Here is a 23,443-nt window from a genome sequence, read left to right as displayed (position 1 = left end):
ACGATTTACCCACAGTTTTAAAAGGGTGCCAATAATTTTGTCCGGCCCATTTTTTGAGTTTTGTGTAAAATTGTGTCAATTTTGTCTTTTTTCTTCATATATATATATATATATATATATATATATATATATATATATATATATATTTTTTTTTTTTTTTTACTGTTTTTTTTTGTTTTTTTTTTTGTTTTTTTTTTTGTTTCAATGCACATAAAGGCAATAAACACATGTATACCAAAACATTTGTAATTGCAACAATTTCTGTGAGAAATGGTGTATTATCTGGTAAAATTCCAGGGGTGCCAATACTTTTGTCCACGATTGTAGGTAATGGTGATTAGTCTCCTCTTTTTGGTACATTGTGAGATTCCACTGTTTGAATTATAACTTTTTTTTTCTGAAACTAAGGATAATTGATTTCCCTTTTGGATACAGACCTGCTTTTATTTTGAAAGTAAATAAGACACTTATGGATAATCAGAGATTATGGCATGGGCCGAGCTCCTTCTGGGGCAAGGAACTATATCTGGTCACTTTGGTCGACTTCCTTCATGGCCTCCCCCCAACTCTCTGTAATATAGTAGAACAAGAATGATTTTTTTAAGGCAATCAGTTTAGATCAGTCAAGTGATATCACAACATTTGACCAATCAGCAGTGACTGAAACTTCCTGTTTCCTCCAGAACTTGCGAAATGCAGTTTTACATCTCTTTTGAACCTAAACAAATGGTCCTAACACCAAAACTAACCATAGCACTCTGATGAAACTCACATAATATAAAGTTTAATAGTAGTTCTAAATGTTGTGGAGGATTTGTAACAGTTACTGCAATTTTAGTGTGAAAAACTGAGGCTCCGTATTTGATCATATGTCTGTAAAAAGAGTTGTTTCTTGTCAAATAACTTATTGTAATGAAGGATAATGGTACTTTATAATACAGTTGGATGCTGCCATGGGTTTATAAGGATAAATAGTGATCCAGTGCTAAAATTTACCTATTTATTGAAATTTTCAAGCTATGTATAGGGAGAATGGGTGATTTTTTTAACAGTTTTATAACTTTATAATAGCTTTATTATACTTATATTGGTTGTGTCCATTTTTCTTTGCACTTTAAGCCCTTTTCTGCTTTAATTCATCAAGACATTAAAAATGTGTGATTTTTTAAGGTTTGAAATGTCAGCAACCAGGTGTCCTGATGTTGAGTCAAGACACTGAGATGACAATGTTGCAAAAAGTTTGTGTTTGAGTCTGTTCATTCTGCTACTTTCTTCAAGGACATTCTTGTCATGTCTGAGCTTCACAATCTGTGATAATAATACAAACAACAGTCACACTTTATTTGAGTCAAATTTGAATTGAAATAAACAAAAATGAGAACTTACATTGCAATTATTTAATCAAAGAATTCAAAAATAACATACTAAACACTTTTAACTGTTTGGAATTCATTTCCATCTTTTTTTTTTTTTTTTTTTGTCATTTGTCTCTACCTTGAAGGTTTTTCTTCAACCCCTTGCTGACATGTGAGGACTGTCCCAAATCCATCAAGATAGTAGTAGTTGGAAACAAATGTCCTCTGTGCTGGTCAAGCTGGGGAGCTCCTCCTCACTCAGCTGCAAGCGGGGGGTTAAGCTAGATGGAAACTACTGTTAGTGGGGAGATACTTTCACCGTGCTGAATGAAAGGAGATGTGACCAGTGTTCTCCAGCTGGTCCTGTAGTCATCCCTCTCATCTGGTCTGGGGTGTAAAAATCTCTTGATGTAGTCTTCTTTCTCCTCAATGGTGCAGAGGGACAAATATTGACAATAATTATAGTATCAAATTATCCATGATCCATCTTTCTATGTTAGGGCAAGAGTCAGATCCTTCAGGAAAATTTCAGTAGTCATTTTAAATGATTTCTCTTACTTTATCATGTAGATACAGCCATCTGTTGTAGTTGCCTTTATTCCTCTGATTATTAAAGTTGCTTCCTCTTAATTTTAGTCATTTTGACCTCACCTCTACCCTGGACAACAATCTAGTAATCCTGACTTAGAAAACAAGACAGTGCAACAGGATGAGTAAAATAAACAAATCTGAAATTATTGATAAATAGGATCTGGATTTAAAGGATGCATTTGTTAAAATAAAAAAGAATGACCTTACCTTTGTCTGCAATAACTACACCTTATGAAGATAAACAAAAGAGTTAGTAGGGAGAGTAGTTCTAAATTTACAGAATAATTGCAATTCATCTGTAAGACATATTTGTTAATGCTGTCAATGCAACTGGGATCTTTATCAGCCACCCTAAAGACAAATGTTTTCAAAATTACCAATTCATGTCAAACAGGTCCTCTTTTTTTAAACCGAGTCACTGTGGTCCAAAGGAGCCGGCCATAATCTTCTGAAAGTAAAGGAGCTGAGTCCGGGTGTAGAGGGCAGCTCCTAATCCTCGCCTTCATAGTCCATCCTCAGCTTCTTTGCACTCTCCAGTGCTGCAGCACTCTCCTCCCTGTTTCCCTTCATCGAGGAGTCCAGGCCTGAGGTGGTACAGGATGAAAAGGGACAGGAGGTCCGGTGTGGACAGAGGGTCCAGCGACAACTGGAGGGAACTCTTGGCGCCAGTCCTAGCAAAAGTGGACCAGAAGGAGCTTCTCTACCAGAGGGGAGCAAGATCTGAGGCAATACTCATCATCATCTTCTTCTTTTTCCTCTTCATCCTCGTACTGAGAGTCATACCTGGAGTCCTCACTCTCGATGTCAGCTCCATCACTCCAGTCGCTGCTGTCATCAGTGTCTCCATCCTCCCTCTCCTCATAATAGAACCAAATTGGGTCTCAGATGTCTTCATCTCTCTCATCCTCCCTCACATCAATGTTCATGGTGTGTCCAATGTTGTCATCAAACTCCTCATTGTCAGAGACAGGGGGATTGCCTTAACGTAGTCCTGCTCCTTACTCACCCTCCATCTCCTCATTTAGAATGATCACTGGTAGATTGTGGTCCTCGTCAATGTGGGCAGCCCTGATGAACTCCTGCAGGGTCATCTCCTGCAGGGAGCTCGAAGACCTCTCGAAGAAACCACCATCTGAGTGTGGTGGCCAAAAGTCAAAATATTTGTTAAAAAACATATCAATGATTGTTTTTCTCCCCTAACACTGAACATGAGAAACGAATTAAATGGTAGTTTAAGTGTAATATATTTACATGAAGGCCTACTTTAACTATAAAAAGTGATTTTCTAATGTTTTGAGATAGTGGATAGTGTGAGCGGTAAGCTGTAATCATCAAGATTTAAACGAAAAAGCCTTGAAATATTATCTTTGTATGAAGTGTATCTGGGATATATGGAAATTTCCGTTATTGAATTAAATCACAAAAAATGTACTTTTTCTATGAGATTGGATTTTTTAAACGCACCTAATACATGAAGGAGTTATCCGCTTGAATTTTTTAAGGTGTAATACCACGCCTGTGCTGCAGGTGTCAGTGCAGGCAGACTCAACATAAACACTAAGTAGATGCTCGATGACTGCTGCTGGCTAACGTTAGCTTCTATGAAACCAAGATGTTTCCTTAGAGAAAAAAAGAAAAAGTAACGTTTTTTTGCGTCGTGATATGGTCATAAATCCGACTTTTTGCTTTTAAGTCGTGCTATTCGGATGCAGCATTAGTGATTTTAATTTTTGTTACCTTGCTAAGCAGCTAGCAGTTTAGCAACCTTAGCTTCATCTGCGTTAGATAGGTGGCTAAACATGAACTCTCTAGTCGGCTATGGAGTGTCCTCGGAGTCTGACAGTGATGGAGATGTAGAGGATGCGAACAACAATGGAGCTGGGTACGTCCTCAGTTGAATAGTATCGATTTTACGCACAAAAATAGCAAAACAGTGCTACTATAGTTTCGTTGGTAACTTCTCTGCACTTCTTCCATCTTTCAGTTGCGTTAAGGAGATGATTGATGAAGTATCAGCTGACAAAAGGAGCCGCAACTTCTTACTGGAGGCTGGTTCAACTTCCAGTGATTCAGACAGTGAACCAGAGGAGGATGAAGACCCAGAGCCCTCATCATCATCACCAGCACCACCACAAACTAAAAAAACAGCAGCTGATGTTTCTGCAGCCCTTCCGCCCACTCTTCCTCCACCTTCCCGGGGTTGCCTCTCCTCTAATAAATTACCTCCACCTCCTTTGAATACCTGCTCTGACAGCAGTGTGTTTGCCAATCCTTTCAAGGCTCAGGCGGACCAGAAGCTCAGCGCCTTGCAGAAACACGTCCCCCTTACAATGCAAGCCAAACCCTCTCAGATAGGAGGTAAAAGGGTGTGCGTTGCCTACAGGAAGGATGGACGGTGTAGGTTTGGCATCAAATGCAAGTTCGCTCATGATAGTGACCTTCAGACGCCAGTCACGCCTGCTGATAGTCACCAACATGTGAATGAAGAAACACCATCATCTGATCCAGCAAACTCCGATGAAGGTGGTTCCTCACGTGGTGGAGGATCTCAAAGTCTCCAACAAGAGTCAAAAGAGGAAGAGTCAGGGGGGCAGAAAGGGAAGAAGAGGAGGGTTGGACTGAGTAACACCTTAATTCCTCCTAAACGAGCTATGAAACAGTATGCCATGCTCAGAGAGAGAGAGCGGATCAATATGACCTGATTTGATTTTTTATATAAGCTATAACACTGTACAGTCAAAAGCAATAGCACTGGAATGACGTAGTAACCTCAGTGTGTTTATGGTGTTAAATCTTGCACTCTCCTTTGTAGAATTAATGACTCAGGATTACAAGTTTGGCAGATTAGCCATGAAACTTGCATTTAATCCATCCCTAATTCATACACATAAAGGGTGATTTGTGATTTTTGACACAGGGAAAAGGAGCTTGAGAGCATACCACAAAGCTTTCAACTCTGCTGATGGATCAGTCATCTAAACTGTAGCATCCCTTGGTGAAATGAGCAATACATTCCCCAAAACCATGTTCTGAAACAATAAATATATGCACTTTGGATAAATGTTAAGACATTTATTTACATCATATAAACAACTTTTGTGTGTTTCTTCTACCACAAACCTTCTAGATCACAAATCAGAGAGGTGCAGATTTTTAGTATTAATATATGCTCTAAAGTTTCTACATAACTTTGCTAATTCAACTAATTTACACTTCATAGGGTATTGAACAGCTATTGAAAAGCTTTTGTCTAATTCAGTGACTGTTATTCCTATGGGTTCAAGTGATTAAAAATGTCCATGGTCTCTTTATGGCAGCCAATCATAACCAAGGATTATTTGTAAGTAAGATATGAATTATAAGGGTTAATACCCTGTCAACTTGAATCAACAGCTAGACTTAAACATCTGAACAGATGCTGCCAACTTAGGTTAAGTGACATAGACTTAAAACCAGCTAAATATGCATACTTCAACACTTTTCACCGGGTTAGGGAAAATATCTTCTTTAATATTAAGGGTTATAAATGTTTCTCTTGACCACTTTGAATTGTTACTGTTCTGTTTCTCCTAAACCTGACCAAATAAAGTCTGTACAGTGGATCTGGACAAATAAAGAAAAAAATAGCTGCCTATTCATTTGAACAGACTTCACTCACCCCACACGTATCAGGGTCTGTCTACAGCTTCTTTGCATGTGTTTGGTGTTAATTGCTTATATAAATAGTTAATTTATTTTATCAGAAACCTAGATGCCAAACACTTGGCATTTAATGTGCTGTATATTACTAAGAGGTATGTTATATTATTGCATAAGAGCAACAGCTTTAAAACATAACCTCAGCATCAATACACACACACACTCACATTAAAAGGCTAGTTAATTTTACATGACTGTTATGTACAAAGGCAACAACTTACACATACAGACACACACATATCTTCCCTGATACAGATATTCTAAAAAGCTACCAAATCTGACTATGAGTGAACAGGAACTTAATATACCGGTGATCCTACATTTAACTCAAATGTTGCAAAACAGTATATCAGATTACTGGTGGCATTATCTACTTCTATGTTCAGTGTTTTTGTGCACTATTTTTGTTCTACATAAGCGCCTGCTGCACATGTCTCTCAGTGGTGTCCGACAAAACTTCCCCTTGTCCCGTCTGCTCCCAGACCACACCATCAGGGGCGCCTGTGGCCTCAGTCTGCCGAAGAGAACCAACGGACTGAGATGAAGATGAGAGCACCGGGTTGTCCAGAATAAAGCCACCTCCATTGGTAGAGGCAGGATCCTGGGTCTGGGGGTGAGATGGAGACAGGAGAGGGGGGCTGGGGGCACTTGTGTGCAGTGTCTGAAGCTGCTGAGAGGTGGCGAGAATGGGGATCTGCTGAATATGGGTCTGAGACTGGCTGACAGGCTGGAAGGTCATCTGAAGGATTTGTGTCTGACCGTGGCTCTGCTGCTGGGAGGAGTAGGACTGAAGTGGCTGGAGCTGGGGCTGATGCTGGGTCACCACCGAGCCGGAATGGAGAGTCAGCTGTTGGATCTGGGGCTGCGACTGCTGAGCTGCCTGCACAAACTGGACGGGCATCTGTAGTTGGAGGTGAGTCTGCTGCTGGTTATCAGCTGGCGAAGGGGGGTCGATAGGGGACAGAGCAATCGTCACTGGCACCTGCATTGTATGGAGGCTCTGGTCTTGTCCCAGTAAAACCACCTGGTGACTCACTTGTTGGGCCACATGACCCATCTGAGACACCTGAGCCACTTGCTGCCCCACCTGTCCTTCCTGGCTCATCAGGTCCCCCTGACTATCCTGTCCTACTTGGCTCACATCCATGCTGTTGACTTCTGTTTGCATGGGGTTTCCTGGCAGTTCTAGCAGGGAGGCGGGGGTTGTGATGAGGGCGCCAGCATTGGCTGCCAGCGCCTCAGCAATCAGCACCTCAGGGTGGCTTTTGGCTTTATGGGCCACCACACAGTCCTTCTTTTCAAACTTCTTGCCACAAATGGAGCAGGAGAACTGATAGGTTGCATCAGCATCGTGCTTCTTCATGTGCCAGTTTAAAGACGCTTTCTGACGACATGTAAAGCCACAGATCTCGCACCTAAGAGGAGAAACGAAGAAGTTACTTTAACTGATCCAACATAATTAAGAGATAGATAAATACTTTCAAAAAGAGAACAATTAAATTGAATTAAATTACCAATTAAAACCAATTAAACCAATCCAATATGATCCAACTATACCATATCCAACCAATTAAAGCTGAGAGAGAAACACTCACTGTAGGGGCTTCTCTCCTGTGTGGATCATACGATGCACAGCCAGGTTGTGGGAGCTTTTAAAGGCACGAGCACAGAACTCACAGATGTAGTCTCTCTGGTCTGTAATCACAAAAAAAAAGAAAAAAAAAAACAAAAAACAAATATAGATTTGTCATCCAAAAACTATCAATACTAACTAGAACAAGAATGATAATGGATTGAGCATAATAAGTCATTTTGTAATATTTATTTTTGCTTTCATTTCAGAGACAGGACAGAGGATAGAGTAGAAAAAGAAAAGAGAGTAGAGAAGAGGCCAGAGGTCAAACCTAGGCCACTCTTTGGGGACTATATCCTCTGTAGATGGGGAGCAATTTAATCTCTCGTTCATCGGTACACCAATTTATTTTTTTTTTTTTGTTTGCACATGACAAAAACAATTGCTGTAAGCACAATTTTCAAAAGGAAAGTACATATGCGATTTTGTGCAGGGGAGGTAAGAAAACCTGAGGTAGGCTTTTAATTAAACCTCATCATGTCATGCATTGACCATTACAATACAAAGAATGCCTGACACATTGAAAAAACAAAGTAACAATGATTCATGTCTGTGTGTGTTTACCTGTGTGGTGCTTTGCATGACGCAGCAGCTGCTTCTGCAGGCGAAAAAGCCTTCCACATGACGGGTGAGGACAAACGTACTTCTTCTTTAGCAAGTGCTGGTACTTTATATGGTGCTGGTGTGCAAAAGAAGATGCAAAACAGAATATTAATATCTGTGTGATGGCTAGATCTATGTCAGTAAGGCTGTTGTTTTGTCAGGTATTGTTGGAACATAGATATTAATGCATTTTTCCTCGACCCTAACAACCCTCTTTATTTAATGTTGATTATTGATTGAATGAACGTCTAATTTTGAACAAGTTAATCATTATGTCTTCAAGAAATGTGCTCAACCCAAATAGCACGGCCCCATACCTGACTCAGCTGAAGATACTGACAAACAGGAAAACAACAACTTAAAAGGTTAAAACTATTAATCAATCTTCAGAAATATAAATGTTAACGGGCATTTTAACACGACCTTGGATGATCAAAAGGAAATGGAAGTATTAATAGTACTATTTTAATTAATTTTCTGTATTTGTAAAGCACTTTGTGTTAAATTTTTGTATTAAAAGTGTGAGTCTCACTGACTGATAATCACAAATAACTACTTAATTGTGGAAAATTTTGAGCAACAGCTACTGCCACGGACTTTCATTATGTGCCAGGCTCTGTGGAAAAAGATGCATCATCTCTTTGCAGATCTTGTTATGAGTTCCAGTAAGTAGTGTTTACTCTGTTTTGACTCTTTCACTGGGGTCGCTATGTCTAAGAGACAGAGAAGGTTGTCTCTCAGTTGGAAAGTCAGAGGATCAATTCTCAACTTCTAAAATTGTGTGACAGAGTGCCCTTTGGCAGGACACTGAACTGTTGCAGTATCAGCCATAAATGCAAACAGGATTAATTCATTACAGCCCCTGACAACTATGTTTAATTATGATTTGCATGATTGAAGCCAAGACTGCACGTTTTCAGCCTGACCAGACAGTCATAGGGATTTGGGGCCTGTAGGCCCTGAAAATCTGTTGTTTCGTCTCATGTAGTGTGCCATATTGAACAATAATCAAAAACATGTCTTGGAGACATTCAGACCTCCTTCTGACCAGGAAGTCTAGCATGTTTGATTTTTTTCCCTGAGATCATCATTTTGCTGTTGTGATTTCAGTGACGCTGACCAGTAAGTGAACAGAGCACTCTGCTTGCACAGCAGTCAAAAATGTAAACAAACCAAGTCAGAGTGAAAGAAGAGTGATGTGAAGAAGCTTATTGGTGAACAGCAACTCAACCAACAAGATCTTCATTCTTCACAGCTGCAGTATAAGGCAAGCTCCGTTTTCCATGACTGTTCCCACCCTTTAAATTCAGAGTTTTAACCTTTTTGCTCTGGTAATCTCTTTATTGCTCCTAAAGGGAGAAATAAATGCTAAAAGAACACTTTTGTACCTGCAGTTATTGCACTTCTCAACAAAACTGGTACAAGGTGATGCACTTTAACTTAAAAGGAACTTCAAAAACACTTTATCATGTCTTGGTTTTAATCTCCAAAGTTTGTTTTAATATTTTAATGTTAGTTTTTGAATCTATTTTGTCTAATTGTGTCTTGACTTGTGATTGTGAATTTCTTTTATCTAGGTTTATTCTATTTAATAAAAATTAAACAATTTATAGATTCAGGTGATTAACCACTAATTCAGAAAGGCCTACTAATGAGTATTATGTTTCATTTTTAACAAGTTTGTTTCACAAGTTTGAGTGGTCAGATGAAACAAAAAGCCCTATATTAGCTCAAGTCCAATTATCATTTCCTGGTTAACTGTCAAACATATCATATAATGAATATTGGCTTTTCATGATGTTAAAAAAGGCTTTTTCACAGCGGCAGTGTAATGGGCATTATAAATAATGATATGGAAAAGTAGCTGTTATTCCTGCTGGTCTTATTTTATTTTTTGTAAGTCATTTAAAGACAGAATGAATTTTAGCATGTCTTCTAACCATTTAAAAACTCTTCACAGGTGCTTTCAATGGTCTAAAAATTAAGAGATACATTTACTAAAACCGCTGCAGTGTCAGGTAATAAGCAACCCTCAGTAGGACAGTGTGTTTTTGCTGAGACTAACCTGTAAGTAGCGAGGATGAGCCAGGACTGTTCCACATCCCTCCATCTCACAGCGTACATACTGCACCGGAGGCTTCTTCCTGTGAAAGCAATAACATGTCCCTGCAGTGAAAACAAAAACTAACCAGATCTTATTCATTAGACATAAATACAATTTACATTTATGCCAGCCAAAAATGTCTAGTATTTCCTTTATTTCAGGCAGGTAAAGATAAAAATAATGCCCCTAAAAAGATTTACCTTCTCTTTGGCAGTCGTGGGGTTTTGTCATCTTTTTTCCGACGTCCTCTCCTAACACAGAAAGAGTAAAGACGATTGCAAATTAATTGTTGCAATAAAAAAAAAGTTCCTTGCTTTAGTGCTTAGTTATACATAGTGCTGACTTCAAATTCACTTCCACTGTGTACAGGTCCTTTAGACAACTTGATACCCGTTGATTGTTACTGTGCTTACTTCCTCGGTCCATCTGGGTCCTCTGCTGTTTCTTCTTCGAGCTTTACTTCCTCCTCCACACTCTCAACGTTATCCAAGCCTTCAATCTTTATCTCAGCAACCTCTTTCTCTTTTTTAGGAGTTTTTTCCTTCTCTTTCTTTTCCTTCTGTCTGGGAGGAGCTTTGCGCTTTGGTTTAGGTATATCCCTAAAACAATATCACAATAGAATATCAGAGTACTACACTAAGATACGGTGCCTTTCTCTACTTATTTAGACACACTCTCACACCTTTCAGCCTTTGGGTCATAGCTCTGGTCATTCAGGTCATCTCTAAAAGGAAGATCTTCATCGCTGCTGAGGCCCTCATCCTCTTCCTCTGCACCACTGAAAAGCAAATAAACAAATCACTTACACCCAGATTCCCCTCTTCCTACACAGCATCGAGTGTATGTGCTTGAGAGAAGAGTACCTCTGACTCTGTGGCTGGTAGTTCAGGTCATTTAGGTCATCCTGGAATGGAGGGTCTTCATCATCCAAGGGTTGTTCAGCAACGTCTTCACTTTCAACCCTTTTCTTTTTACTGCAACGGCAAAAGTGATCATCAAAATGCAGCTGCAGGTGATCAGGTATGACAGTATGTGTAAGAACTGCTGCTACAGCTGGAGGTTGAACTGCTCTATTAAAAGCTTTATCTTCTAAGATACAGCTCACTCAAATAACAAACAGCTACCTCTAGAGATTTTTGATTTCATAGTAAGTTTATTTGTAAATTAGTCTGATAATACACCACACCATAAAGACAAACAGCTCCAGCACTGAGTAAAACTCATAATGCATGCATTGTTCACATTTAACTAGACCCAGATGGTCAAAAAAATACTTACATTTCACACTTTTGTTTATCGTTAGCCTCTTCCTCCACTGCTGTATGACAAACAGAAAGACATTGTGAGTTTCTGAGAGGAAATTGGACACCCTGATGCTTTATAATGTTTCATTTTAGATATATGCTGTGATTTTTACGCAAAAGGCAAATACCTTGCATTATCACAGACAGTAACATGTTATTATTTCGCTATCCTCTCTGTGTGCGGTGTTTCAACTTGTTGGTAGGAACCACACACATTTTTTAATGAGGCAGCACTGATCCCCTTACACTGTAAACCCATTACCATAACATCCCTATCATCTAAATAAGACGCTTCTGAGGGTTTTTTACAGATTTGGTAATATCCCTGGAGAACAGCAGTCAGCACACAGCTGAGTACATCTGCTTGATGTACAATTTAATTTGTGAATTACGGGCCCGCACATGCTAAACCATTGTCGCTCATTGCCAACAGGTTGCTCACCAACTGGATTCTCCATTCCAGGTTCGGTCTTACACACAGGCTTGGCAGAGCCGCGGACAGCTCTGCCAGACGGGGGCTTGGCACGAGTCTGGGCTGGGGGGCGTTTGGAGGGAAGAGCTGGAGTGAGGGATCAGAGGCACGCCATAAAACATACTGGTTGCCATGACGTCTGTGCTAAAGACTGATATAAACTCTTCATACAGATGTGTATAAAAAGAAAAAACTATAATGTAGAATTGTACAATTATGTGATTACCTTGGGCATCTGTGGCAGCTTTCTTTGAGTCCTCTGAGCTGCAGAGAGAAAGAAAAAGTCACTCAGGTAAGACCTTTTCTCAGACAGATAATACATCTCATTTTAAGTGCAACAATGCATTTTAAGTTGCATCATCAAGAACTCATTTGTAAAGCCAGGTAAGTGTTACTCCACCCTCCCCATGCAGAGCTGCAGAAAGGGGACGAGCCATGCTGAAGGCGTGCTTTTAACAGGAACTCACCACTCCGACATAAACACACAGATAATAGTGCGGACTGGCTGTAATGTAAACAAATGTAAAAATTAGACAGGACTGTTCAATTAAAAACTTACTCTGTGCCTTGAAGGCTGTCACCTGCGACCCCCCCTCCAGTCTCAGCAGAAGTCGTTGGTTCTGAGTTTTTTTTCCGATTTGAGTTGGAAACTTTCCTCCGCTTGGTTGCATTGGTGTCCGGGCTCGGTTCTTCTTCATCATCGTCGTCGCTCTTAGTGTCCTTCAACCAGGCCGGTACTGCCCTCGTCGACCTGTCTCTTAAAACTCGTCCTGAGCTCAGTGGGCTCGACGCTGCTCCGTTAACGTCCGTTACAGAAGCGGCTACACCGGACCTTGGACGGCCCGCTCCCCGCTCTCTGAGCCCCCTCCGCGGGGTAACGGTCATACTAGTATCCGGGGCTTGCTCTAAGGCCTTGTCTTTCTCCGGATCTTCCCCTTTATTTACATCCTCGGTTCGGTAGCCGGGCGGTTCCATCACCATAAAGACACTTCAGCCTTCTTTAAATTCCGCTTATAGTCAAGCAGGTTTGCTGGAGATTTCGGTAAAAACGGACCACATCTGGCTAATAGACGTTTAGAGCGCAAGCGGCCTTTATCCAACAGTGGTGCATTTTCTGTGATAGCGTATGGCTCGTCGCAAATTAAATACATACATTTATTGATTTGAAATTGAAAACTTTTCTTAATTATCTATTCAGCAATAAACCGATATAATTTTAAAGAAGCAGACACAATTTTCGCGTTCTTAAAGCTATAGTAAACCTACTTATTCGCCCGGGCCTCCTGCGCAACCATTTTGTGCGCTTTGTTGCGTCTCCTTTAAGCCAAATATAAACTGAGGTTACATTCAGGAGCGGCAACGAATTTTAACAGACAGTTAAATCATCTGGATTTCCCTCCTCGTCAAGTGCAGATGGAATCAGCTTAGCCGTGTTGTATATAAATCTGCAAACGGGGGTAGCAGCCTTCCAACGGCACCGTGCACGCGGATGTTGTCGAGGCATCATGGTAATCGTAGTACAAGCCAAATCAAGACAGTTTCGACTCAGTTTAAAAGGGTTTTGTGTCTTTTTTTCATGTTTTTTTTTTAGGACGCATGATAATTTATGGGTGGAATCAGAAAAAGGTGTCTATTCAATAACAGAAAAAGAGTTAGAACTAAATATCGTTAATGTGTTAATTTATGCAACCAAAAGAGCAGTTTGTATTTGTAGTTTTAATTGTTGCATGATAATAATTTTGACAACTGTTAACACTGAATTTTTGTCATCTTGCAGTTGTTGTATTTTTGCTTTTAAAGACTCGATTTCTCCCCTTTAGTATTCCGAATTGATGACTTTGAAGGTAACATGGCTGCCAGAGAAAACCTGCACCGTCTGGTCTGAACTGTACAGTCCTGCTGCAAACTGGTCTGATGGGGTGCTTTTGCCAGCAGATGGCGGTGTTGTCTTTAACATAATAGATTAGCTTACAAGGCCTTCTCTTTAAAAAGCAATAGTTTACAATTTACATTATAAACATTACAATTACAATTATAAACATTAGTTATATTATTATATAATTGTATCATCTAACAGCTGTCTTGGTTTTCTTTTCATGTGTTCATCTGTTGTTGGGGTTTGTCTTTCTTGTTGTGTCCCTATGCTTTGTCTTAATTGTGAGTCTCCTCAATGTCAAAACACTTAGTAAAACTCTGTTTTTAAGATGCTATACAATTTAAGTTATTATTATTATTATTATTATTAGTCTGCTTGGCTATTGCTTTGTATGCTTCGCCTTCTAATTCTGTTTTTGAAATGTGAATAATAAATTAAGCTTTATTATTATTCAACTCCTCTGACATCACAAAGTCAAGTGACAGTGTGATTCTCCTACTTCTGGTCAGTGTGGTGAAGCAGGTGTGGTTTATGAAGATAGTATGTTGTGGGCAATATTCTTTGGAAATACCTCCTCCCTCTTCTCTGGATGAGAAAGAATTTGTTGACGATCGTGAACACGTAGCTGTGTGGATGCTCAAATGAATAGTTAATATTAGTGGAGGGTGACCAAAACGATGAAAAAAATAGCCTCTTGCTTTTAAATTATTAAGGTCCAAATACAAAATTAACCATGACAGAAGGAGGCAGAGAATAATATAAGATATGACAAACCTTATTTATCCTTAAGAGGAAATTGAACTTTTACTGAGGTTTTTTTTTTGTTGTTGTTGTTTTTGGTTTTTTTTGTATACTGCGCACCCATAAACAAACAGGATACTACAGGAGATTCATTGTCAAAAAGTCAAGTCAAACTTTCTTCATATAGCGTACTTCATACACAGGCTACACGATGCTCTTCACATTTAATCAATCAATCTCTCTTTGTATTGTGCCAATGCATAATAAATGTGTCCTCCTTTACAAAAAGAGTAGGTCAAGACTATACTCTTTTCCAGTCACTTTATTGGTTATATAAATTTGTAGAATACGCTTATAAAATTGTCAATTGGGGGGGGGGGGGGGGGGGGGATGCACAGGAAAGAGTGTCTGAGCATTTTTGGTGTTCAGTGCCTTGATACAAGAACACCTCAGTGCTCAGCAGATGACAAACCAGCAACTTGTCAGTTTTAAGTCACTGAAATAACTTGAAACCGACAAAAGTATTGATAAATAAAAAAACCTGAACCTGACATTGCTTTTGAATTGTACACTAGGGATCCATGTGCAATGATTTATGAGTGAAATTCCTAATGTATGCTTAAAGTTAGAATATATTTATATTTCAAATCATAAATAAATGTTTCTTTTGTTAATGAAAGTGTACAGGCCCTTGCAAAACATGTTCATGTTCAGAGAATATGACCTATCTATACTGTTAAATATTTTTGTGTCTTCATTCTTAAATAAAAGTAATAAGCTGGTTTTATTCATTTTGTAGATGGCTCAGATGGTTATTTTAACCAACTACATAGCAGTTTGATATTTGTACTACTTTTTTGTGTTCTGTAAGTACACTGTCTATTTAAGTCTTCTAGTAACTGAGTCAAGGTTGCCCATAAGCAGGGACTAAGGGCGAGTTTTCTGGGGCCCATGGTGGTCAGGAAAACCGTAGTCCATTGAAAAGTTAATCTGTGATAACCATATTCTATTCTTAACCTGGATAATAACCACTCTTACCAAAGCAACAAGAAAAGAATATGATATATTTATGCTGTAATAAAATATAACACTTTCACAGCCATAAACTCCTTTTCTTAAAGCAGAGTTAACTTTTTTTAATTGAACTTAACCATTTGGCAAGTAATTTCAGATGTCATAGAGCCAGAAAACAAATTAGAAAAATGATTGAGTAACATCAAAGAGCTGCAAAAAAAAGTGGTGAATAAAGGTTAAAAGTGGGGAAAAGGGGTAGAAGTGGGCAAAAAGTGGTGAAAATGGCAGTATTTTAAATGTAAAATAATGCTACTGGTCCAACACACATTCAATGACATCAGTGAATCATACCTGTGGAGGGCCCATTTACTGAGTATTTCAGGGGCCTAGCCAATTCTGTGGGCAGGCCTGCTATGTTGGAAGTGTAAAACTGAAGTCAGTCACCTGGCTTTTAAGAACAATTCTAATTCACACTTAAATGTAAAATCCCGTGTAAAACACTGCATACCATTCCCCTAATGCACAAACTGTCCTAAACAAATAAGGCTACTTATGATCTCAAAAGCTCCCTCAACTCCTTTTCTGAGGTTTGACATGTTTCTGGAGTAGAGTTAACCTGTCTCATAAGTTTATAAAACACTTGGCTCTCCCTCCTTGCTGCATGTGACACATTACCTAATAGTTGCTGATGTATGAGGTCAAACGTGGGTTTCCATTCACTGGAGTTTATGCCAAAATCTTTGACATTAAGAAATCTCACTCATACTGCACTCATCACACTGTTTTATAGTTAAACCCACAACTAAGGCTGGATGAAACTCAAAAGAGTTTTTCCTTATTTGACACAAAATCAACGAATAAATCACATCCTTTTAAAAATGCTTTATTTATCTACTTTATCGCTATAAATATAACAATACAGAACAAGCTTTTTTTTTTATAAACCTTCAGATAGAAAACAGTCTGCATCGGTCTACAAAGGCATAGCAAAGGGCACATCTTGGCAATAAGGCACACACTAGGAAGAGTTTAAATGGTTAAAACCTATGTTAAACTAGACATAAAGCACCACACTACTGTCACAAATGTCCATAGTGTGGCTGAAATGCAGGCAAGAGAAAGTCAAGCAGGTGTTTTGAGTGGAAGGTGGTACAAGACTTGATGGCTGTCTACTGCGATAGTTTAAAAAACTGACATGCAATGTTGAAATGCTAACAGCTCAAGGGCCAGTTTGGATCTTTCTGTTTAAACTGATTTTAAAAAAGCCATTGCAATCCCACTCAGAACACCAAATCCAGTTCAAAAACAGCAAAAAGAATATTACATACAACAAAAACACAATACCCTTGACTTTTTTAAAAACTATTGGACACTTTGGCAAAAGAAAAAAAACTGTTTTCTACTTTTGTTACTCTGACTTTATCCCTAAACAAGGTGTAAATACAGAAGTCTTATATTTAAGAATATATTATACCTCTTCTTCTCACTTCATAGACAACACATGTAATGCATATATTAAATATATCCTTATTGTCATTTGAGAAAATAATAAAAGCAGTCATCAGCAGTTTGTTTTCTAGCTCCAGTTTCAAAACGGAGAGAAGCAGCTGATGGAGAAGACGGAGTGATATGAGACTTAGGCCAACTTTTCTTTTTTTATGGGAAAAGTTGATCTTTTCTTTTAGTTTCTTGGTCTGAAAAAAAGCCACCACCATACCTGTTATCTCAGAACAAAATCCATGCTGTACATATAGAAGTCACCGTGTTGTTTTGCTGGTAAAATCTAAGAGAAGATGGCGGGAAATGAGCAAATAAGTTCTTCTTTAGAGCACAAGAATGACCGAATGATTGAAAAAGTTTAAAACTACGAGCCAGCGGTACAGATATTCTGCCTGGTCTTGTATAAAGATGGCTGTTGCTGCAACCACTATACTTGTGTGTTGCATGGCTACTTGTTTATTCCAGCTTGAGGTATTGCTCCAGTTATTCCCAGTCAAACATTACACCTGTTTCCAACACACTGCAGAGTTAAAAAAGTGCCTCCTAAACATTCATCAGGGTTATTTTTTAACTTTGATGCCTTATCCACAAAGAAAAAGCGCACACATATTGACAGTGAAACACACAAATTCAAACTCAGTATTTCAAATCTCTTCATCTGAAAGTTGCAAACTCTTGCCTTTTATAAATACATTTAAGTGCACCTTGGTCAAGCACAGTTTGGAGGACGAGAAATAAAGAGGAGGCGGACGTAGAGAGCGTTACTGCAGGAGACTATAGGACAGAGGTAGCGCTGAGACTGAATACTGCTTGTCTCAATACAGTAATACCACCAATCTGGATCATAGGGGAAACAAATGTAGAAAAAAGTCCTTGGCAAAGTTTAAAGCAAAGGTTAGCACATGTCAATGTAAGGCACTGTTGTCAGGCACACAGGAGGGAGTTTTAGGTCTGTTTTTGGCAGAAAAAGGAGCGCTTTAAGTGGCTCCAGTCCATTTTCCAAATGTCTCTTTTTTTCTGTCCGTATTTGTTCACCTCAGAAACAAAAAATAAACAATAAAGATAAACATGATGAGAAAAATTAACTAACATCTGTTCAGTCTTAGTCCCCTGTCAGCACATTTTCTCAGTATGGGAAACATCTCAGAGTACATGGTGTTGTGTAGATAAACCATGCTGCCCATCATTTCAAAATAAAAGCTCTCCAGTTTTCTTTGTCTTGTAAGGAATCTTTCACAATTATATCACTTAGCTGGCAAGTTTGCTTCAAGAAAAAATCCTCCAAAAGTAAAAGAAGGAGTAAAAACAAGCAAACTAGTCAAAAGCAAATGAAAAAGAAATCACTTAAAACCTTCATTTGAAACAACCAAAACACAAAAAAGTCAATGAACCACAAAGTACCAAACAGGCATGTTTGAAGAGTACACATTCAACCAGCATGGACGGACAGCATCACCTACAGTGTGTAGAGTTGGCTAAAAACTATATATTCATGAAAAACAACACATTAGAGTATCCAAAAGCAGTTTTTTCTTCAGTGGTTTCCTCTTATGTCAGTAGTTCCAGTTGTACTTTTTCAATTATATTTTCTTTCTTTCTGTCTAAACTTCAACAACATTTTAAAGACAGGGCATAGAGGTCTGGTCGAGAGAAACAAGACCATCCCATTCAAAGATAAAACTACAAAGAATAAAACATTAAATATCTATCTTCTCTTCATAAATACTCGAGTGTACCTTCAGTGTTTCCGTTGCCATTGCAACAAGGTGGCAGGGGTCAGAGACACAGTAAGAGAAAAAGATAGAGATGGTGTCATTACTGTGAGTTATGCTTGTTTTAAATGGGCCATCCTCTGTGTGCAGCGTCACTGTTTCTAGTAAAAACACAGAGCTAGAGCACAGAGCCCGCTTCACAAGGTCACACAGTGGCTTTAGGTCCATGATGTGTTGAGGCCCGTAGAAAGACATAAGCTTCAAATGGCGTTCCTTTGGAGGTTCTTTAATGCTTGCAAGTTCAGGTGATGTTTCTGTATGATGGGATAAACACATGTTGCAGTGGTTCAGTCACAGGTAGAGAAACTGTGTTGTTTTGTGTCGTCTGACCCCCACTATCAATACGTCTGGTAGACGTCATGGATGGGAAGCTGGAAGGCTGTGGCTGGGAAGGCCTGTGGCACAGCATAGCCTGTGTATCCTCCGTATGCTGCAGCCGCCACCGCTGCGTTCTTCTGCAAAGCGGCCAGCGCTGCTGTGTTGGCGGCGTAGTTTGCAATGGGGACGTATCCGGCTCCGTACAGACCGCCAGCCGCAGGGATACGCTGTACATTGTGGGCCATGGCATAGACAGGAGTGATTGGACGGCCCTGTGAACAGAAGAAAAAGCGAAGGAGGATTAGAGTATGATTATTTCTAAAGCTTGTCCTCAGTGACCAGCCCAGAGTACATCCAGTACATTCGCTGTAAATTCATTCGATAAAGGCTTTCAGTTGTGAGGTGTTCTTACCTTGAAAACTTCTACATCAAGCTCAGAGAATGCAAACACTTCATGTCACATAATATTAAAACTGCACACTACAGTGGCTTTAGCTTGTAAGAGTTTCTAAAACTGTTGTTTTTTTTAGAACAAAGGCTTAGCTTCATGGGGATCTTTCTTTTTTCTAGAAACTGTATGGTATTGTTATAATATTTTGCCTAAGTCAACCCAGGAAACAAGATCAGGCTTTAAATGTGCATTGAGTGTTACTGGGTGAACTATTACCAGAATTTCAATACAATAAGAAATTTTCCATTGGAATTTTTTGATCTTGAAATATGACTTTTTACAATACTGACCTTTTACAGACACATGACTACTATGGCATCACTCATTACAGTGGTCAGTGGAAGTACCTCTATTCACACTAAGTGGAGTATTTAAGAGCTTTTAAAGGAACAGGAAGTGAAAATTAAAATCATCCTACTTAAACACAAATGTTATTTTCTTTTAAATGAGTTGAGTCACCTAGAATGCACTCACAGGGAAACTTGCAGAGAGAGGTGTGTTTCCATACACAGGTAGTGATCCTAAAGCACACAAAAGTCTTGATGCCTTTGTAGCTGTCCTCATAAATACATCTTTATTTACTTTTTTCATTGTAAAATATGCCCTTCAGAAATGCATGAACCACACAGATTGTTAAGGGAAAGTTTTGGACGAGTGAATTTTACTCTGCACTGGTATCCACTAAGCAATGCGCCTATTTGCGGTCTGTGCTAGGGGTACGTAGAGTATGTAGAGTATGTTTAATCTTAATTTCCTTTCTTAAAAACTCATTTTTATATACTTGCTTTATGTGATATAATCTTCTTTTTTTACTCTCCTGTCTCTTTTGGTCAATTTTCTCTCTTTTAAATTTTCTTCTTCTTCCACAATATCCTAATTTAATCTCAAAGCTTTTATGTTTACACTACTCTGTTCTGTATTTTATACCTCATTTTGACTTTTATTGTCTCTATATCCTCACATCTCTTATTTGATATCAGAGCTTTCACCCCCTGGTATTTGAGTATTATTAGTAGTAGTAGCAGTAATAGTAATATTTTTTATTTTCTACAGTCTCTAGCTTTCTAATTTTTGTATTCTAAATGTATTAATATATACACATTTTAATTGTTTTTTTTTTATCTATCTAAAGCCACTAGAGACCTGAGCTTTTGTTTGGAATGGGTTTTTTAGTTTCTCTGCATTAGTTGTACCTTAACAGTTTAAAATCTCAGCCTCGTCTTTGAACAGGAATTTGTTTTGAACAAAATAATGTCCTCAAATTTCCCTTTCCAAATTCACACAAATTCCCTTAAATGTCAAAAAAACATTACCAAAAACTTCTGTGGAAGTTCCCAAGCATATTTTTAATGTCTCCCATTGAAAATATACCAAAATGTAATAAAATTTTCCCCAAATGTCTCAGTGAAACTTTAAAATCCCTTAAATTTTAATGTAAATTCCTGAAAATTTCACAGCAAAATCGCCCTAACATTGCTTCTCAAATACATCCCCCGAGATTCAATGAAAATGATGGAAATTCCCTTAAACAAATTTTCTGAAATTTAAATGACAGTTCTCAATAAGTTCAAGGATCTGCACAAAATTCCCAATCAAATTACCCAAAATGTATAAAAATTACAAATATATTTTCCAAATTTTCATGTAAATAACTAAAAATTCAAAGTGAATCGCCACCAATTAAAATCAAATTCCCAAAAAATGTTATCATGAAATTGTCAGAAAAAGTCTAAATTCTGCCAAACATCCAAACAAATTTCCCAAATTCATATGAAAATAGCCCCCAAAAACCCCCCAAAAAATTCCAGTGAAAGTCTTCAAAATATACAAACATATCCATAAGTTTTCATAAATATGTTTTAAAATTTCCAACCAAATTCCCCAATTTCCATGAAATTTCCCACAAGATTTTATAGCAGATTACCCCAACATTCCAAGCAAATTATTTAAACTTCAGTGGACATTCTGGACAAATTGTATCAAAATCCTAATGGCAGAAATGATTACTTAGTTCTGGAAAAGCCAAGATATAATGTCCTCATTTGTACATACAGGGTCTTAGGAGGAACAATTACACCGAAATCTTTTTTTTTTAATTATAAAGTGCAGGAATTGTCAACCGTCACGTCATCAAATGGAGCTGATTACATCTTTGTGGGTATGAATCAAACTCAAACATGTTTGTGCATCCGTGAAACATAAAACGTTGTCCTAATACTCACCTGAAATGGTGGAGGGGTGGAGACTGCAGGCAGGACAGTGGCGGCAGCAGCAGCAGTAGCAGTAGTGTGTTCAGGGTGCTGAATGGCCAAAGGGTTAATAAGATGCTCTACCGTGTGCACCTTCCCCTCCTCCATCAGTTTGGCTGCAGGAGCCGCACTGAACACTGGGTACTGCCCACTCAGAGTCGGCAATGCCACTGCATGAAAAGAGACACAAGAATGAGAGCTCGGATAACAGAGCGAACTTTAAAGGCAACAGAGTCTGTGAAGAGACTGCATTCACAGATTCTAAAATCAAAGCATTAAAGAAATACATGCATGCCCCCATTCCCAAAAGAAACAGGCATATGCAATTCTGGAGAGTAGAGTAAATGTGTGAAAGGAGATGACAGTCGGTGCAGTAAGGGAAAAACTACGGCAGGAAAAGGTTAAAAGAAACAATTTAGAAAAGAAGGAAAAATAAATTAATGACAAAAGTTGGCGTTTGGGTGTGATTTGGATTATGATGGTGCTCAAAAGCTGATTAACCTCCAACACTTACTCACACCCACACACATGCGTCTACACACACACAACCACAGGGAGAAACACAACGTCAGTCATTGTTTCAGATGGACAAAAGTCTTTTCAATCGGGTGGTGATCCTGTGATTCCACCGAGCCCCAGATTGGGGTCAGTGGTTCTAGAAACTTGACAGAGCAGACTTTTGATCATCAAATACATGACATTTGTCGTAAAGACACGTAGTGATAGATCAGATACACCAACAAGCAATATGGAGGGCTGGTAGTAATCACTTGAAGATTAAAGAATAATACCAGTGTATTCATCTCTTCTTTGCTGTTCTATAGTTTTAATTTCTCCTTTTCTACATAAAAACACACAACTGTAATTTAGATCAAATATGTTAGACCTAAATAAACATAGAAATAGTTTTTGTGATGTAGTTTCTCTTTTGTTATGGCCCAAAGAACATTTGTTTTTCCCTTCATTCGAATCAATGTTTTGACCTACAACCTAACACTGGTATTATTCTTGTGATGACAAGAGTCACCAGAACACGTGAGAAAAGGGAAGAAAAATATCATATGTTTGCACATTTTTAATGCATTTCAACTCTGTCCTTGACCCACTCTCTCTAACCCTATAAGAGTAAAGCAGCTATTTTGACAAAAACAAAGTTTAATGACTTTGTCAGTAGTTTGATTAGATTTTTCACTCACTTTTTCAGTAAAAACTGGAAAACTTTACAACAGAGTTCAACATTGTTCTTTAAAAACTTGGGAGTTGATAGTAGAGATGCACCATTTGTAAAAATCTGGGCCGATACTGATGTTTAACATCATTTAGGCAATTAGCCTGATAGCTAATAACATCTTTTATAGGAGAGCACCACAATACCAACATTTTCTTTCATGTTTCACCACTTAAACAGTTCAGTTTGTCCAAAAGGGGACTTCCTCTGTCTGATAAAAATACACTTATCTCTGAAATAGTAGTTAGGTGTACCACATGCAAGAATTAAATTGATATTAATCCAGTATTGGCATCAGTTCATACCAAATTATTTACATATGGGTGATGTCTACCAACTGGGATGGTAGTATCCTATGCCTATGCTAAAGTCTAAACTGCACTTTTAGTTCTAGGGATGCATGATATTGGATATTTACTAATTTTCAATATTTACAAATCAATTTTAGCCGATAATGCTATTTCAGTGTAGTTCAGACATTAAAGTTCAGTCCTTAAAACACAAAATTTAAAATCTGAGGATAAACAAATTAA

General features: G+C 38.4%; 3 protein-coding genes across 15 annotated transcripts in view; 1 reads left to right on the top strand and 2 right to left on the bottom strand.

Annotated features, from left to right (window-relative positions):
• Positions 1-3,479: 3,479 nt before the first annotated feature.
• On the top strand, positions 3,480-4,648 carry si:ch211-113e8.11. Its single transcript, XM_041785457.1, has 2 exons — positions 3,480-3,828; positions 3,931-4,648. Exons 1-2 carry the CDS (start codon positions 3,746-3,748, stop codon positions 4,646-4,648), a joined length of 801 nt encoding a protein of 266 aa, XP_041641391.1. The 5' UTR covers positions 3,480-3,745.
• A 1,405-nt stretch (positions 4,649-6,053) lies between these two features.
• si:ch211-113e8.10 (E3 ubiquitin-protein ligase ZFP91) lies at positions 6,054-13,099 on the bottom strand. 2 transcript variants are annotated; one of them, XM_041785455.1, is made up of 12 exons: positions 12,321-13,099; positions 11,988-12,025; positions 11,732-11,848; positions 11,264-11,303; positions 10,849-10,959; positions 10,668-10,763; positions 10,399-10,584; positions 10,186-10,236; positions 9,947-10,025; positions 7,843-7,957; positions 7,241-7,340; positions 6,054-7,060 (listed from the first exon to the last, which is right to left on the bottom strand). In XM_041785455.1, exons 1-12 carry the CDS (start codon positions 12,740-12,742, stop codon positions 6,055-6,057), a joined length of 2,361 nt encoding a protein of 786 aa, XP_041641389.1. In that variant the 5' UTR covers positions 12,743-13,099; the 3' UTR covers position 6,054. The 2 variants fall into 2 exon arrangements, with proteins under 2 accessions (XP_041641389.1, XP_041641390.1); XM_041785456.1 differs by having other exon boundaries at positions 11,264-11,300.
• A 3,166-nt stretch (positions 13,100-16,265) lies between these two features.
• Positions 16,266-23,443, bottom strand: part of rbm47 (RNA binding motif protein 47) — a 45,604-nt gene continuing 38,426 nt past the window's right edge. For all 12 annotated transcript variants that reach the window (XM_041784791.1, XM_041784787.1, XM_041784792.1 and 9 more), the window contains 2 exons: positions 21,656-21,852; positions 16,266-19,254 (listed from right to left, as the gene is read on the bottom strand). In XM_041784791.1, the coding sequence (XP_041640725.1) occupies positions 19,003-19,254; positions 21,656-21,852 (449 nt within the window). In that variant the 3' untranslated portion in view covers positions 16,266-19,002. The remainder of the gene's footprint in view (positions 19,255-21,655; positions 21,853-23,443) is intronic.

Source organism: Cheilinus undulatus, linkage group 4 (genome assembly GCF_018320785.1).
Source record: "Cheilinus undulatus linkage group 4, ASM1832078v1, whole genome shotgun sequence".
NCBI classification, from domain to species: Eukaryota; Metazoa; Chordata; class Actinopteri; order Labriformes; family Labridae; genus Cheilinus; species Cheilinus undulatus.
Note: the sequence above shows the minus strand (reverse complement) of the source record. Positions and strands in the feature narration are given on the sequence as shown.